Source organism: Ctenopharyngodon idella, chromosome 4 (assembly GCF_019924925.1).
Source record: "Ctenopharyngodon idella isolate HZGC_01 chromosome 4, HZGC01, whole genome shotgun sequence".
NCBI lineage: Eukaryota > Metazoa > Chordata > Actinopteri > Cypriniformes > Xenocyprididae > Ctenopharyngodon > Ctenopharyngodon idella.
Genome location: NC_067223.1, coordinates 25,597,102 through 25,610,745, shown reverse-complemented (window position 1 = coordinate 25,610,745; position 13,644 = coordinate 25,597,102). Strand labels below are relative to the sequence as shown.

The following is a 13,644-nucleotide window of genomic DNA, read 5'->3' as shown; positions in this document are numbered from 1 at the left end:
ACCTTAATTCAACAAGAGCAAGGGCACATTGGTCTGCCAACCAAAGCTCCACTGTTTTCCCTTCATAAGCACTGCAGAAGGCTTTGCCAGCGCACCGTGAGTGTCCGTACTCCTTCGTCTTTGGCTGATGGCACAGGCTGCAGGTAAACATTTTGCGTTTCTGAGAACGTCTTTTTCTGAGAAAAGCCTTTAGCAATGGCTTCTTCAGACAGCCACTCAGAGACAGACTTTCTCTCAGCTGTGGCACAGAAATGTTTTCCTCTGTAAGAGCTAAAGATGCTGATGCAAAAATGATCAAAATGCTCTAATTCTCCACCAGAATTATGGCATTGTGCTTTATCTTCACAGCATTGTCAACTGCATCCCAGTCAGAGCTGAACAGGACATTATAATTATGACTCCATGTTTTCCTAATCTCATTTAGATATGGCTATTCTTTGAACATCAACTATCTGATAAACCTTTTGGCATGTACCATGCATCAAATCTGTGCAAAATGCTTGACCTACTCTGTCTGAGGAACCTCATCACACCAGGTTGCCTATCTCTGACAGTCATTCGCACAGTCACTCCGCTCTGCTTTAGCTGTCTTAGGGTGTGTTCACACTTGGCATGTTTAGTTGGATTAAAACGAACTCTGGTGCAGTTGCTCTGTTAGTGAGGTTCATTTGAGCTGCCGTCCGAACCCTGGAGACTGAAAAGATGGGTCTCGGTCCGCTTTCAAATAACCTCTGATGCGGTTCGAATGATATATCAACGCAACAGAACAAATCATTGATCATCTGTTTCCTCAAGATTTCTAAGTAAATTCAACTAATTTGATTTACAGTGTATAACATAATATAAGTATATTGTCACACATTTTTCAATATACGAAAAGAGGCAATTCCTTAGGGTGAATTCAGGGTGATTGGGACACTTTTTGCCATTGAAATGACTTGGAAAAACTGTCCCAATCAACATGAATTCACCCTATGTATTATTCAAATATATTAATTATAAACATTTGCATTTCTAAAGGTTATTAATGTTGCATTTTAATACAGAAATGCTGTGGAAGATGGCTTGATTTAGTATTTCATATTTCTCTGTTATTTCTCTCAAATCTGAGTCACTAGAGCTTTTTCTTTTATAGAAACTGAAAAAAAAAAAAAAACGTTTAAAATACAAATGTTATACAATTGTTTGTTTTGTTTATTAAGATATTTTGTATGATGCATATGAATATTTAAAGTAACATACTGTTTAATGAATCCTTACAGAAGAAATAACTTTCTGAGCTCGACAAACAAAAATATAATTGTTCAAGATTAACAAATACGTAACTTTACAACTAAACAACTATGATTCCATACAGTGTAAATTCATTTATTTCCCTTTCACCACACACATGAAATTATAAAATCGCACACATGAAATATTTGCCAACATTTACTTGAAAATATTTAAGTTGGATTATTCAGAGGAATCTGTAAGTTTATGAGCTTCACATCAATAGTATTAAAGTTTACACTCGTATAACATGTTTTTACAGAGGAATGATCATCTAATGAATGGCTTTCTGAGCTTGACAAAATAATATATAATTGTTAAACAGTTAAACTATAATTATATTGAACTGTAACTGTTTTAACAGTTTCATTATTTGAGCTTGTACATGTCTCATATTTAAAAATGTACTTTTATGATACTATACAATGTAAAGTCATTTAATGTTTCCATTTACCACAGACATGAAAGTACTTTTTAGTTTTTGTATTTTCTAAGCATTAATTCCATATTCAGCTTTTATATTAAGTAAACAAAAACTATTAGTCTGTAACATACTTTTGCCCTCCACCAAAAAAAATCTTGAGTAATTAAATGAGTTATTTCATTTACATCAATAGTATTAACAGCTGTAATATTACGAAACTTGTATAACATGTTTTAATATTATTTGCAGAAAGAAGCTGAGACTGTAGGCGAATTCACACTGAACCAACAGATGGCAACAGACACTTTGTTGAGTTTTGTCAGATCAGTGTGATACTCCTGTTGACATTGGTCAGCTCTTCTTTTCACCAACTGAATATGCTGAATCAGCATATGTTGGGTCATAGAACTTCTAAACAGTGACATATTGAAATCTGTTGATTGTCCGCATTGGTCGTGTCTGTCGGTGCAGGGTGAATTGGCCTTATGACAATTAATACCCAAAAACATATAGATATTCCTGAACCCTAGAATGCATAAAGGAGGTCAAATTAACCTGGCATGTTGTCATTTGTTTAATTATATTCTATCAATTAAGAAATATATTTGATATTCCATGAATTCTTAAAAAAGAAATTCTTCATAAAGAGGGGTCAAATTGACCCGTATTCATTTTCTATGGAATTTTGACTCGACACAGTATTTCTGGATACATTTTTGTCAATAATAATATTTATTTTCTTTATGGATTACTTAAAAACCTGTGGTGTCCAGAATTAGCCTGAATACACATATTTCCCTACAATATAGCAAGTGAAAAGAAGTATGGGCAATGAGTAACATATCTGAATTCACAGTATTCATATAATATTAGACAAAAAAACAAAAGTACCCGGATAACCTACAGCTTCTGCCAAGATTGACATTTTACTATCCATATGGGATAGTAAATATCTCACATGATAATGTAAAATGGTGGTGGGCGTAGAACATTCAGATTGTATTCATACTACCCATTAATTCTTGATTATTTATGTATCATTAATAGTGCTCTTTTTTAAGAAAACCATTAATTTAAAATTTTTGACCCTCCTTTATGCACTCGTGTTGGTATTTTGGTTCATGCGTTCTAGGGATAACGTGATGTTGCAGTGTTTTTCTTGGGACACTTTCGACGTTGTTGGCTTTGAGTCCACATCAGAGACATCTGAAGCATTTCCTGTACTGCTGCCTGACCTGGACAAGAATGAGACGAGAGGAGCTGAGTGACTTCATGACATCAATTTAACCTCTGAAACTCATGAAACCACACTGGAATGTGTTTGTAATAAACAGGTAATAAAAGGTGTTTTAAAAGACTAGATTTGCATTTTCAGAAGTAAATGCTGATAAATACTGATGCTTTTTTCTTTCATATACTGACTCTGGAGACAGTGAAATTGTTTTCCTATGGAGTAGGATGATGAAATGGCTAAATTCACTACTGAGGACAAAATTTAAAAAAATTGATTTTAAACTCTAATGTTGCATTTAGAAAGCTGAGCCTAAAAGTTTAAGGTAGATTTAAAAGCTTAGAGTTGGAAAGGACTAATGTCACACGTACGTCTGCAAGATGTCTGTTAAAGATCACTTCATCTGGAAAGCATCTGCTGTTTACAAACATCTGATAGATCTCTTTAAGATGTTTATGATTTAGAATGTATGTAAACTGACATCTTAAAGACATTTTCTAAATGTTTATTTGACATCTGACAGTAAACGCACTATAGACGTATTGCAGATGAGCAAACACTATAAAAAAATGTCTTCCAGATGTACACACACACATCAAATAGACATCTCTGAGATGTACGTGCCAAAATTAGAACAAAATGAATCTTGTACACCAGTGGTTCCCAACCACGTTCCTGGAGGCCCTCCAACACTGCACATTTTCCATGTCTCCTTTGTCTGACACACTCATTTCTGGTTTTGGAGTCTCTGCTAATGAGCTGATGACCTGATTCAGGTGTGCTAGATCAAGGAGACATTCAAAATGTGCAGTGTTGGGGGGCCTCCAGGAATGTGGTTGGGAACCACTGTTGTACGCGACATTGTATTTTTATCAGATAGAAATGTCACAAAAGCCAGAGCCGTTTTATCTCCTTCTAAACAAAAACAAACTAAAACAACTTACAGTTCCCTGACATAGCCTTTAGGAACCAGCCGGACACAACGAGAGTGACCACATATCCAATCAGACATGGGAGTCCACCGACAAAGGGCAAAGATCAACAGGCCCAAACTGAAGAACAGGAGCCCCAAGGTCACAGACACCCAAGTCAACAGGTCCAGCTGTGGATCGCTCTGAGAAAACATGTCAGAGTACATGAGTGCCAAATCTGTGCTGTTCTTGAACGGTCACTATAAATGTTGACCATCCACTATAGATTAGCATTTGAATTCTGCTAGTGCGTTCAATGCTTCAATTGTTTGAGAAGGTTTAACTTGTTCTCTTTCATACATCTAATGAACTGCTGGTTTGCACGAGAGCGAATGTTGACAGATGAACACAGGAACACACAGTGTAGCTTCTGTTGGTCTTTAAAACAGAACAACCATCTACAATCCACTCGCTGGTATTCCAGTACACACAGGACAGAGAACCGCTGGGGTTGGAGTCCTGCAAAAAGAAGAAGGAGCATGCAGAAAATATTACAACACTGAATATTAGATGTTTTCAGATGTTCATCAGATCTCAGGTTGGTCTCTCACTCTGATGTGTTTGAGGGTGAAGTTGACTGGTTTGGTGAGTTTAGTGTTGGTGGTTTTGGGAAGAGTAACTGAGATCACAGTGGACATCATGGTTTTAACCGTATCATTTGGTGTGTTGAAGAAGTCTGGCTTCAGTAGATTCTCCATTGTGTTATAACTCATGAAAGCCACAGCAGCTGATCCTGTGTGACAGAAACAGAAGCATTCATGTAATACTGTGTTAAAACAACAACAATTTAAAATAAAGTAAGTAAATGAGGTTTAGTGGTGATGGTCTGAAGTCTCTTTCTACAATTTTTTATTAATTTAATCAAACTAAAATATTTCTCAGACCTTTGTTGTTGTTCTTGGCGATCCCAATGAGATCGATGTCCACAGAAGAATTTGTCGTGTGAAGTCGAGGGATTTTATCTAAGGTGACATGTGGTCCAACCATGAAGACTTGTCCCTCTGATTATAAACAAACAAGAAGTTATGGGCTATACTCATTTATTTGCAATGCATATTTATTTATTTATTTATTTTTATGAAAGTCCAATATACAGACAATGACAAACAAATATAATGACTTCACTATTGTTGGGTTTTCATCTCTGTTGTTTGATCTAAAATGTCCTTAAAATCATAACCTGTAATTGATTATTACTTTAAACTGCACAGACTTTCAGTTTTATTGTTTAGTAAATGTCTTGTGAATAATGATTGTTTTTAGGCAATATAATCAGAAAACACATTGTGGTGTATTATTGTATTTTATTTTTTCTTGGTTTTTCGAGGCATTTCTACCAAAAGGTGGATGAATTTGCACCAAAATACTGACTTTTGACAAAAAGATACAGGCACTGTTTTCTGCTCTCTAACCACTGCTCTCTAGACTATATAGGGTCCCTGACATCACTATAATCTCAGTTTCATCATCAGTAATAACTGTTCCTCACTTACCTACAGTGGGGAGAGTAAAACTGACATTCGCACTCGTGTCTGTTGGCTTCACCAATGTAGATATGAGTTTTTCGCTAGTTTTTAGCACACGGTTTCGATAGGAGGCTAGTTCAGCTGGGCTGACTGATGAGGATGACTCTAAGATCTTCTCAGAAGCGTTGATGGTCATAGTCAAAATTTCGGTCACAGTCTAATTTATTGATCAGAGATATACAGTCATTGTATGTGTAAATATTGAGAGAGGCAATAAGACAGAACTGTCAATTATTATGTAACTGAGACAGATTTGATTATTATTTTAAAATACTTACATCCAAAGGAAGCTCTTGATTTGTAATGTTCTCTATCTTGTCAAGAAGATTTTGAAAACATCCTCCAGAGGCCTGACTCTGAAATCATAATTGAGCTTCATGAATAAAACTGAAAGACTCTGTGCACTGTGTGAATTTAAATATTCAGCTTACCCTGCATTGATCCAGCATGTTATCCAGACCTGTAATGAGGGAATTCATCATTCTAACATGAATGCAGTAAAATAAAACGCCACATTTCGGGTCTAGAAACATGCTTACCTGTAGTAGTTGGAGTGAGTGTGGCTGTAGTAGTTGGAGTGAGTGTGGTTGTAGTAGTTGGAGTGAGTGTGGTTGTAGTAGATGAAGTCATTGTGGTTGTAGTAGTTGAAGTCATTGTGGTTGTAGTAGTTGGAGTGAGTGTGGTTGGGGTGGAGATATTATACTCGCAGAAGCAGGAGGTGGCGGTACTGCTGTAGCATGTACAGGTGTCATTATTACCAATGCAGGCACAGTTATTACTAATGCACAGGTATTGGTTTTGGTACTGATATTTCCAGTAGTAGAAATTATGCATTCTTGTGTTGCAGTACATGTGGTACTGAGCACCAGTGCAGATGTACGTGTCATTATAAAGCACACAGCCATAAGCTGGAGCAACAACTGCTCTACTGATAGCAATGCTATTGCCGTTACTCTCACAGAAGCAGGAGGACAAAGTGCTACGAGAGCAGGTACAGGTGTCCTTATGGCCAACACAGTCACAGTTATTATTTAAACAGTGGTAATGGTATTTATCATAATGGAAATCATGCACACTTGTGTTGCAGTACATGCGGTACTGAGCACCAGTGCAGATGTACGTGTTGTTATAAAGCCCACAATCATAGACTGGACTCACTGCTGCAGGGATAGTGATGCTAGTGTTGTAATTTGTACAGAAGCAGGAAGATGACATATTATAGTAGCACGTACAGGTGTCCTTATTACCAATGCAGTTACAGTTATTATTTAAACAGTGGTAATGGAATTTATCATAATGGAAATCGTGTACACTTGAGTTGCAGTACATGCGGTACTGAGCACCAGTGCAGATGTAAGACGTGTCGTTATAAAGCACACAGCCATAAGCTGGAGCAACTGCTCTATTGATAGCAGTGATATTGCTGTAAGTCTCACAGAAGCAGGAGGACAAAGTGCTACTAGAGCAGGTACAGATGTCCTTATTACCAATGCAGTTACAGTTATTATTTAAACAATGGTAATGGTATATATCGTAATGGAAATCATGTACACTTGTGTTGCAGTACATGCGGTACTGAGCACCAGTGCAGATGTACGTGTCGTTATAAAGCCCACAGTCATAGACTGGTCTAACAGCTGCAGGGATAGTGATGCTAGTGTTGTAATTTGTACAGAAGCAGGAAGATGACATATTATAGTAGCACGTACAGGTGTCCTTATTACCAATGCAGTTACAGTTATTATTTAAACAGTGGTAATGGTATTTATCGTAATGGAAATCATGTACACTTGTGTTGCAGTACATGTGGTACTGAGCACCAGTGCAGATGTAGGATGTTTTGCTATATAGCCCACAGTCATAGACTGGAGTAACTGTTGTCGTGAGAGCAATGGTATTGCCGTAAGTCTCACAGAAACAGGAGGACAGAGTGCTACTAGAGCATGTACAGGTGTCCTTATTACTAACACAGTCACTGTTATCACTCCAGCATTCGTACTGGTATTGGTTTTGATTCTGATAAAGGTAGTAAAAATCATTCATTCTTGTGTTGCAGTACATGCGATACTGAGCACCAGTGCAGATGTACGTGTCGTTAAAAAACACACATTGAGAGAGTCTCAATGGACTAACTGCTGTAGGGATAGTGATGCTATTGTTGTAAGTCTCACAGAAGCAGGAGGACAAAGTGCTACTAGAGCATGTACAGGTGTCCTTATGACCAACACAGGTGCAGTCATTACTCATGCACAGGTAATAGTCTTTGTACTGATATTTCAGGTAGTAGAAATCATTAATTCTTGTATTGCAGTACATGTGGTACTGAGCACCAGAGCAGATGTATGTGTCGTTATAAAGCACACAGCCATAAGCTGGAGCAACTGCTCTATTGAGAGCAACGATATTACCGTAAGTCTCACAGAAGCAGGAGGACAAAGTGCTACTAGAGCAGGTACAGGTGTCCTTATTACCAGTGCAGTTACAATTATTACTCCAGCATTGGTACTGGTATTGTTTTGGGTTTCTATATCTCTTGTAGTCGAAACGATGCACACTTGTGTTGCAGTACATGCGGTGCTGAGCACCAGTGCAGATGTACGTGTTGTTATAAAGCCCACAGTCATAGACTGGTCTAACTGCTGCAGGGATAGTGATGCTATTGTTGTAATTTGTACAGAAGCAGGAAGATGACATATTATAGTAGCACGTACAGGTGTCCTCATTACCAATGCAGTTACAGTTATTATTTAAACAGTGGTAATGGGTTTTATTGTAATGGAAGTCATGTGCACTTGTGTTGCAGTACATGCGGTACCGAGCACCAGTGCAGATGTACGTGTCGTTATAAAGCCCACAGTCATAGACTGGACTAACTGCTGTCGGGAGAGCAACAATATTGCCGTAAGTCTCACAGAAGCAGGAGGACAAAGTGCTACTAGAGCACGTACAGGTGTCCTTATTACCAACACAGTCACAGTTATTGTTCACACACTGGTACTGGTATTGGTACTGATATTTTTGGTAGGAAAAAACATGCATTTGTGTGTTGCAGTACATGCGGTACTGAGAGCCAGTGCAGATGTACATGTCTTTTTGTAGCACACAATCAGGGTCTGTGACTGGACTAACTGCTGTTGGGACAGTGATGTTATTGCCGTAAGTCTCACAGAAACAGGAGGACAAAGTGCTACTAGAGCATGTACAGGTGTCCTTATAACCAACACAGTTACAGTTATTACTCCAGCATTCGTACAAGTATTGGTTTGGGTTTCTATATCTCTGGTAATAGAAACTATGCAATCTTGTGTTGCAGTACATGCGGTGCTGAGCACCAGTGCAGATGTACGTGTCATTATAAAGCACACAGTCATAGACTGGACGAGCTGCTGCAGGGATGCTTTTGCTGTTAGTCTCACAGAAGCAGGAGGAAGTGTTACTAGAGCAGGTACAGGTGTCCTTATTACCAATGCAGCTACAGTTATTATTTAAACAGTGGTAATGGTTTTTACTGTAATGGAAGTCATGCACACTTGTGTTGCAGTACATGCGGTACCGAGCACCAGTGCAGATGTACGTGTCGTTATAAAGCCCACAATCATAGACTGGACTAACTGCTGTCGGGATAGTGATGTTATTGCGAAAATTCTCACAGAAGCAGGATGAAGTATTTTTGTAGCATGTACAGGTGTCATTATTGCCAACACAAATACAGTTATTACTCATGCACTGGTATTGGTTCTGGTTTTGGTATCTCTGGTAGGAGAAACGATGCATTCTTGAGTTGCAGTACATGCGGTACTGAGCACCAGTGCAGATGTACGTGTTGTTATGAAGCTCACAGTCCAAAACTGAACTGACTGCTGATCTCGATTCAGCGGCAGTGGTGGATATTATACCTGAGGATGAGAAAGATGTGATCAAAGTAAACACAAATACCAAACCAGGTGAATTTCCAGCATGTTTAGCACACTTATTTTAATTTGAAACATTTTAAGTTTACATTGTTCTTTTAAGGGGGGCTCGGCAGGAAACGTTTGGGTATAATACTTATATAATGTTTGAAACGTCTTCCTTCAGACAATTAGACTCTGGTGACATGTATTTCAGGTGTTTATTTATTGTCTTGGTGACTCACTTACATAACATCACCTGACCATTCTGTCGGCCAGACGTGCTTCAGGCACTGTTTATTTGTTTTGATTCATAGAATCCATACTTTAAAATGTATTTTATTTAGACATGTATGAATTTGTAATGCATTTTGGAAGGGAGATTAACAGGTCTGTTAAGTTGCGTTCTTATATGGACAACTGCATAGAGTTTTGACAGTGACCAAATACTGAAGATATGAATGTAACCAATTATTTAAACAAAAATGTAATACTTTCACAGGGTCAACAGGCATTTGTTTAAAGGAAACACTTCTGATTATACTTACAGAGGATTAAAGAGATGACAGTCAGCAGTGACCATACAACACCTGGCATAAAAAAGACAAAAATTAAAAGGTTTAATGTTTTTTCTACTCTTATACTTAGAATTCTTTCACATTGCACACAAATATTGTTTTTTAAAGCAGATCTTTCACACTGACTGTTAGAGCTTCAAATGATTAATGTCTGATCAACCAGTTTTGTAAATATCTGGTGCCATACTAATTAGTTTGGGCAGTTACAAAACAATTAGTTGTAGTTTCTTACTGTTAATGTCCCTGGGACCCTACTTATTATTAATTATTGCAACGTCACAAAGTTATGTTGTAGCAACAAATCCAGGAATTTCACTTTTACGGTTGTGACAATGTAACTGGTTGTCACAATCTCTCATGGATTTGTTCTGGATTGGATTAGACCAGTGGTTCCCAACAACATTCCTGTTTCATGTCTCCTTTATCTGACACACCCATTTCAGGTCTTGGAGTCTCTACTAATAAGCTGATGGCTTGAATCAGGTGTGTTTGATTAGGAAGACATGCAAAATGTGCAGTGTTGGGGGGCCTCCAGGAATGTGGTTGGGAACCACTGGATTAGACCATCACCTTTTATAACTGATACCACCAGACAATTGAATCCTCTCCCTGTAGCAATATCTAGTCTAGGTGTTATGGATTTGTGGCTCTCCCTTTACAGGTGGTGAAGCCAGTGAGGTAAACAACAAGGATTCCACTAAGCAGCTATTCTCTGGTAGCCAGTCCCTTCCTATGCATCAGTTCTCATCCATCACCAAACCGGTAACAACCACCAGAGCCCAGCTACCATCTTATCAGGGCAAGTCGGCCAAGCACAGTCCAGTGTTGGCTCCAACTCCTGAGCACAGTTCAGTGTCAACTCCGGCATCTGAGCACAGTCCAGTGTCGGCTCCAGCTCCATAGCACAGTCCAGTGTTGGCTTCAGCTCTTAAGCACAGTCCAGTGTCAGCTCCAGCCCTTGACAACAGTCCAGTGTTGGCTCCAGGCCCTGAGCACAGTCCAGTGTGGGCTCCAGCTCCACAGCACAGTCTACTGTTGGCTCCAGCCCCTGAGCACAGTCCAGTGTTGACTCCAACCTCTGAACACCATCCATTGTCAGCTCCAGCCCTTGACAACAGTCCAGTGTCAGCTCCAGCTCCATAGCACAGTCCAGTGTTGGCTCCAACCTCTGAGCACCATCCATTGTCAGCTCCAGCCCTTGACAACAGTCCAGTGTCGGTTCCAGCTCCATAGCACAGTCCAGTGTTGGCTCCAACCTCTGAGCACCATCCATTGTCAGCTCCAGCTCCATAGCACAGTCCAGTGTTGGCTCCAACCTCTGAGCACCATCCATTGTCAGCTCCAGCCCTTGACAACAGTCCAGTGTCGGTTCCAGCTCCATAGCACAGTCCAGTGTTGGCTCCAACCTCTGAGCACCATCCATTGTCAGCTCCAGCTCCATAGCACAGTCCAGTGTTGGCTCCAACCTCTGAGCACCATCCATTGTCAGCTCCAGCTCCATAGCACAGTCCACTGTTGGCTCCAGCTCTTGAGCACAGTCCAGTGTTGGCTCCAGCCCCTGGGCACAGTCCAGTGTCAGCTCCAGCCCCTGGGCACAGTCCAGTGTCAGCTCCAGCTCCATAGCACAGTCCACCGTTGGCTTCAGCTCTTGAGCACAGTCCAGTGTCGGCTCCAGCCCTTGACAACAGTCCAGTGTTGGCTCCAGGCCCTGAGCACAGTCCAGTGTGGGCTCCAACCCCTGAGCACAGTCCAGTGTCAGCTCCAGCTCCACAGCACAGTCTACTGTTGGCTCCAGCCCCTGAGCACAGTCCAGTGTGGGCTCCAACCCCTGAGCACAGTCCAGTGTCAGCTCCAGCTCCACAGCACAGTCTACTGTTGGCTCCAGCCCCTGAGCACAGTCCAGTGTGGGCTCCAACCCCTGAGCACAGTCCAGTGTCAGCTCCAGCTCCACAGCACAGCCTACTGTTGGCTCCAGCTCCACAGCACAGTCCAGTGACAGCTCCGTTCTCTGAGCACAGTACAGTGTCGGTTCCAGAGAGTGAAAACCCAGAATCTTTTCTAGTGAGTGAAATCCCCGAGTATGTTACAGAGAGTGAAAACCCCGAGCCCGCTCCAAAGACAGCTGTTCCAGAGCCCCCTCCTGTGAAATCTGTATCAGAGCTTATTCTTCCTATTTACCCTGGCCTATTTGAAGATGTGGTCCTTTCTTTGTATGTAGCTGTTACTATTTGTGTCTGGGCCATACACACATTCCTCCAGTCTTCCACCCAGGAGCCCACTCCAGCCCCAGAGCTCCGTTACAAGCCCGCTCAGTCAAGAGCCCACTTCAGCCCCAGACCTCAGACACAAGCCCGCTCCAGCCCATGAGTCTGCACCAAGCTCCAGCCCCAGAGCTTGACCAGGAGCCCACTCCAGCCCATGAGCACACTACAGAGTGCGCTCCAGCCCATGAGTCCGCTCCATGAGTCGGACTCCTCTCTGATCCTTACTGGCTCCCTGAATTGCCAGCACCTTCTTGGCTCCCTGAATTGCCAGCACCTTCTTGGCTCCCTGCACTGCCAGCACCTCCTTGGCTCCCTATACTGCTGGCACCTCCCTGGCTCCCTGCACTGCTGGCACCTCCCTGGCTGCCTGAGCTACTAGCGTCTTCTTGCTAGTGTTGCCCTGGAGGCTTCTTAGCCTGCTGGCACTGCCTTTGTCATCTGCCCATTACCTGCCACTCCAGGCTTCTGGGAAGGGGGAGTAATGTCACGTTTTAATTGTATTTTGGTTACTTACATATTTAAGGACACTTAGTTTGCTTCTCTGTGTTTTCCTGCTTCTCTTTGTTCTGCGTTCACACGCATCGTTTGTTGCTATGGTGATTCATTGTTTCATTAATTAAAGGCACACCAGGTTGTATTTGAGTTCATTATCTTGGGCTTATAACGCACTCAGTCTCCTCAGATCTTTGTTTGGTGTTGTTTGTTTTTCAGTAAACAATGTTACGTGGTTTATGCTGTTTGGATTGTTTGTATTATACTCTTTTATTTTGTTTATTAAAGTTATGTAGCTACTTTACTTCCTTTACTCTTTGTTGTCTTCTTAGTGAACCTGAAGTGTGACAATAGGCTTATGTTGAACGCAACACTTGCACATGCATGGGCTGTATTAAGCAATACATTATGTGCTGAATGAAAAATGCTTCTATTACTACATGAAAACATCCCTGTATTTATTTTAAAAAAAAATACTGTATTGAAAACACCTTATCCACATTAATGTATGCGAGAATCGTGCAAACGGTACTACGGAAAGCAGAAAGTGTCCGGCTTCATGACTGTGTCTGAAATTACCCCCTATACCCTTAAATAGGACACTGTTTGAGGGGACAGCCATTTGTATTGGAGTCCAAACCATAGTGGACGTAATCAAGTGCACTCATCCAATCCCACAATGCACCGCAAATGATGAGTGTACAACCGATGCATGCTTAACGGATACAGAATATGCATAATGCACTGTGACGGTCACGCGTCAAATGAATTCCTGCGTCCGACCAGAAGATGGCGCCTGCAACTGAATCATCTATCTATCCATTCATTTTCAAAATCGCTGGTCCATTGTGGCTACAGCATAATAACATACAGGTATAAAATCATTTTTAATGGATTTTTAAATTGTTTAATTAAGGTTTATACATGCTACTTTCCATGGCAGAGTTCAACATTTTCATCTGTTTGAAAATCTTTACAGTGTTCGAATTCATTCAC

The 13,644-nt window shown here is 40.7% G+C and overlaps 1 protein-coding gene across 1 annotated transcript; it reads right to left on the bottom strand.

Annotated features, from left to right (window-relative positions):
• Positions 1 to 982: 982 nt before the first annotated feature.
• Positions 983 to 5,879, bottom strand: LOC127511207 (adhesion G protein-coupled receptor E1-like). The gene is made up of 8 exons (XM_051891956.1): positions 5,856 to 5,879; positions 5,703 to 5,780; positions 5,392 to 5,581; positions 4,783 to 4,899; positions 4,450 to 4,631; positions 4,199 to 4,357; positions 3,872 to 4,041; positions 983 to 2,931 (listed from the first exon to the last, which is right to left on the bottom strand). The coding sequence occupies exons 1-8, from the start codon at positions 5,871 to 5,873 to the stop codon at positions 2,790 to 2,792; spliced, it is 1,056 nt and encodes a 351-aa protein (XP_051747916.1). The 5' UTR covers positions 5,874 to 5,879; the 3' UTR covers positions 983 to 2,789.
• Positions 5,880 to 13,644: the final 7,765 nt, after the last annotated feature.